Here is a 4,663-nt window from a genome sequence, read left to right on the forward strand (position 1 = left end):
TGCCTAGCAACCCCACAGGTATAAAGTGCGTGGGAATTTCTTAGAAAATGTGAGTCCGATGCTATTTAAAATCGCACTATTACACTCCATCAGCTCACATACTTTGCGTCTTGCTGTTATGAAGGTTCGATTCACTTGGTAATCAAAGAGAATATTCCAATTTCAAGGGACGCGAGCTGTTCAGTCTTACACCGAACGTTATCTTCCATCGTTGGTGATATAGTGTTGCAGCATAAACTTTGGAAATTGGCCTAAACATTGGGACTGAACGATTGGTACTTGTTAAGATTAGCAGGGGAAGAAGCGAATAGTTCTACCTCATTCCACGGATCAAGCCAGGTTGACTAAATTTTGACACTGTTGGTTTATTAAGCAACTGGACCTTTTGGGTTTGGCATTCAAATGAATTTTTCAAGCAGCTGCAATATCACTGATAACATAACAGTAAACAATGCTAGCGCCTGCGGAACAAGTCCAACAGGGCCGGAGATTTTCTCAGACCCCCACGAGGAGTTCGCTAAGTTCCTTTTTGGTTCTGCCATATACATGATCTTGTTGTCGTTTATCACTATTGTAGCCAACGCCTTGCTCCTGTTGGTCGTGATAGTCGATCCACTGAAGACTTTCAAGAACCCAACTTCGTATTTTCTCATTGGCCTGGCGATAAGCGATTTGTTAACCGCGCTCATCCACCTGCCTTTGACCTCCAGCTGCTTCATCTTCTTTTATCTCCGAAGTCCAGAACAGGGACTTATTTACTGCTATGAAATCTTTCTTGACTTGGGCCAAACTCAAGCAGCCATAACTATGACTATTTCATTTCTGATCGTGTTTGCGTTCACCGCTACACAGTTCGTTATCGTGTCTTCTCCACTGAAATATGCACGCATGGCGACTTCACGAAAAGTAGTAATTTGTGTTGTTAGTTTATACCTATACTGTACTTTGTTTTGGGTGTCCAAATATTGGGGATTACCCGTTGACGTGCTCAAAAAGATCGACGTTCTTCTACACAATTTTTTAATTCCCTATGCCACAATTGCCTGTTACGTTCTTTTACATTACACTTTCAAACGGAAAATGGCCGCTTCAAAAATGCTTTCGAGTGAGAGTCACATTCAGCGGGTACCGAAAGAAACCCAAGGCAATCGCGTCCACCAAAAGTTTGTGAAAATTAACTGTGTTTTGATTGCCATACTCATCTTCTGTTCACAGCCTTCAGCTATATTTTGGTTGATTAGGAACTTCTGGCTCCCGGCTGAAGAAACAGTACAGTTGTCCACCGTTAATCTTTTCATTGATAATATTCTTTACCTGAAGTTCATGTTAGATCCATTTGTTTACGCTTGGCGTTTGCCAAAGTACAGGGAGGCCCTCAGGGTTATTTTCCCCGCACTAGAGAAGTGCAGGCGTAAGTCGAGATATGAAAGAAGATTAGAAGAGTCAATGACTAGCCGATCACTTGAAACAGTGATGACTTTGGATGTCAGAAAAATCGACAGTGAATAGAAAGACAATAAATTCAGCAGGGCTGGCGCAGTGGTGAGAGCGCTCGCCTCCCACCAATGTGGCCCGGGTTCGATTCTAGCTTGGTGCAATTTGTGGGTTGCGTTTGTTGTTGGTAAACGCCTCGTTTCAATTATTTTTCTCCGGTTTATCCAGTTTTTCTCCCTCCGCAAAAACCAACACTTTTAAAAATTCCAATTGGAAACAGTGGTCAAAGTGTATCTTGGTCAGGGGGATGCGCACTGCAAATTCATATATCCATCTGTTTATTATTTTCCGATTGATTGACTGATCCATCTATCGATTGATTTTATTTACGTGTAATTTTTTCATATGGCGACACACTTGTTGTTCGGCACCATGTTTGTTGCGTAAAGAGAAAAATATCCGTTTGGCAACACACAGCTGATCGAATGAATAGGTTTTAGGTCAAGAAATTATGTACTGAAAGTAATTCCAGAATAAATTCTTTTTCCACGGGTACGTGTAGGATTGGTAATGTATGCATAAAAAAAGTTCAGTTTGCAGCAAAATCATACATATCAAAGAAATTGGCTGGTCAGATTTAAAAACGGTAAACTGTCTATAAAGAAAGAAAATAAAGTGATGAAACTATTCATTACGCTTTAAGTGATTAACTAGTGACTGCCTAGGTGTAAAATAGCAATAATTATTAAAATAAGTCTATAATGAAACTATCTCCTAGTCAGTGTTGTTATAAATGCTGCACTGCGAAGCTTTGATGATATATGTGAAAATAAAATAATTTTTATAACTTTTTAATAACTTTTTCACACCTCTTGGATTGATTACGAACTATACGTGCGATCAGTCATATAAAAAATATAGCTTATTCACTGAAGATGTGTACCAGGTCTAGGAAGCAACATTTTGACATACTATATCAGATTCACATTCATACTTTTATCATTTGCGCTATTTACAAATCTTACATCGATTAAATTACAATAACGGCAAAGAAAATTTAGAAATGGAAAAAGAATCAGGTTGCTGTTGAAGGCAGGGGACAGGGGAATTCCAGCCCAATCCGAGTGTCTCATAAAAACAATCACTTGATGAAACATTTTGACAATTTGCGTCACCACGTTATTACAAAGTACGTAGACTAGGTGTCATCACAAAATGCTGCAACCCTTGCAAAAAATGTATTGTTGCTATTTCAGTAATACAAAATAACGCATGTTATAATAAAGTTTCCATATAACGCGCGCTTTAATTTGTTTGGCTGAAACAGTGTGCTTTATCAGAAAACAGACGCACGCTGACGCCACTTTTACTAGTTTGGAAGAAAAAAGTTTGGTTTGAAAATTCAGCCGAATGCCTGGGAAAATTAATGAATTCTTTATCATAAAACAAATAAAGAAGCCTCGACTGTGCTCTGTCCTGTTGTAAAGCACTTAGGAAGCGGTAGAGCACTCAAGAAGTAGGGAAAAACACTTGACTGCGTCATGTGTTTCCCTCTACACTTCTTTCGTACTCTACCGCTTCCTGCGTGCTTTCCAAAAAAGAGAGCACAGTCGTGGCTTCTTCATTTGTTAATATTAGAAATTCTGAAGCTAATTAAGCCTTTAGAGCGGTTTTCATTCGAGTATCGAAAAGCTATCGCCTTTGCACTTACCACGCTACACGATTGGCCTAAGAAATTCGCGCCAATTTTTTTTCTAATCAGAAGTAAACCAAAACCAATCGTGACTCGATCGTACGAGTTTTCCCGCGTTTCGCGTCAGCTACCCGTAATTACTTCGGGTTTTGATTCGTTCGCTGTATTGTCAGTGTCCTTTGTATAAAATTTATCACTGGATGAGTGATTACTTTTGTTTTAGTTTTACGACACTCGATTGAAAATCGCTATATTATACTGAAAATGCGTCAGGTGTTACAAAATTGCTGCAGATTAGTCTCAATTCAAATTACAGGATGTGATCGATCTTAGAAGAACAGAAAAGCCTGGTGTGACCTTGCGAAAGTTTTAATTTTCATTTAAAAAATCGTGTTTCATCAAAACATGGTCATTTTAATTTTTGCTTATTACTAGACCTACGCAGCATGCAGAATCCGTCAACTTAATGAGGAAACAGGAATTTTTATCCCATTGACAATAGCACAACCTCATTATAGCCGTCAACGCCGGTATAGGGAGCTTAAGAAAACCATGAGGGCAACGGGAACGTCACTAAACGAAAGATTTAATGAGCAGGGCAATGGCTGTCCACGTGCGTTATAATTCTAAAAAACAAAGCTCCGTTTTCAAAATGTTTTGGTCCACACGAAAACGCAAAGCCGGCGTTTTCAAATTCCTCCGGTTTGAAGAGCGTTCTCAAAAAGCTCCGGATCCGTGTTCGTGACGGATTAGTGTGGACGTTTGGCCTAACCGTAGAAGTAAAGCTGTATTTTTAAATTTCTCCGGCTCCAGGAGTGTGGACCTGCCTCAAACGCCATGAATATTAATATCAATATCATTGAAACATAAACATTTCGTTAAAAAATATATTAAGCTTCTAGGCTGAATGAGACACATTTCTGGAACATAACTACATAAAAGTCGCGCTGTGTTCAAGATGATTCGTTAACAGTTGCACAAGGAAACGTTTTTCACAAACAAAAATAACTTTACTTGCATTTGAATTGTTGGAAGCACAAAAAACAATGCAAACCTATTATAGTAAAGGGTATGTTGCTTTTTATGTCTTTATTGTGAAAGTTATTGTTATGCAGATTCAAATTAAACCTTACTTGAAAATTAATTGAGCTTCCAGGACGAATGAGAACACATTCGATATCACACGATGATTGGAGAACGTTAGATTATAGAAAAGTCATGCTGCGTTCAAGACGAGTATAACAGGCGTAAATGGAAATAATTTTCACAAGCAGAAATTACTTCCGTTTGAGTTGTTATAAGCTCAAAAGCGAGACAAAAAAAGTTTAAGGTGTGTTGCCTCTTGAATGTGAGATAACCTGTAATCTTGCGACAAACTTCCCTGGAGATTCTTTGTCGTGTTCATAGCCTGTATCGCCGAACCAGCGTTCTTCTTTTTGGCTCCGCAATCTACATAATCACCGTATGATCCATAAACATTGTGGCAAATACATATGGATCTTGAACAAGCATTAAAATGCAATATTACGGCCAATT

The 4,663-nt window shown here is 38.7% G+C and overlaps 1 protein-coding gene across 1 annotated transcript; it reads left to right on the forward strand.

Moving 5' to 3' along the window:
- Nucleotides 1-242: 242 nt before the first annotated feature.
- Nucleotides 243-2,243, forward strand: LOC110044921 (uncharacterized). Its single transcript, XM_020750494.2, has one exon. It carries the CDS (start codon nt 403-405, stop codon nt 1,507-1,509), a length of 1,107 nt encoding a protein of 368 aa, XP_020606153.2. The 5' UTR covers nt 243-402; the 3' UTR covers nt 1,510-2,243.
- Nucleotides 2,244-4,663: the final 2,420 nt, after the last annotated feature.

Source organism: Orbicella faveolata, unplaced genomic scaffold (genome assembly GCF_042242905.1).
Source record: "Orbicella faveolata isolate gen_17 unplaced genomic scaffold, um_ofav_v1 contig_48, whole genome shotgun sequence".
NCBI classification, from domain to species: Eukaryota; Metazoa; Cnidaria; class Anthozoa; order Scleractinia; family Merulinidae; genus Orbicella; species Orbicella faveolata.

Excerpts from the sequence above, each read along its gene's own strand:
- LOC110044921 (XM_020750494.2), top strand. The coding sequence starts at position 403 with ATGAATTTTTCAAGCAGCTGCAATATCACTGATAACATAACAGTAAAC.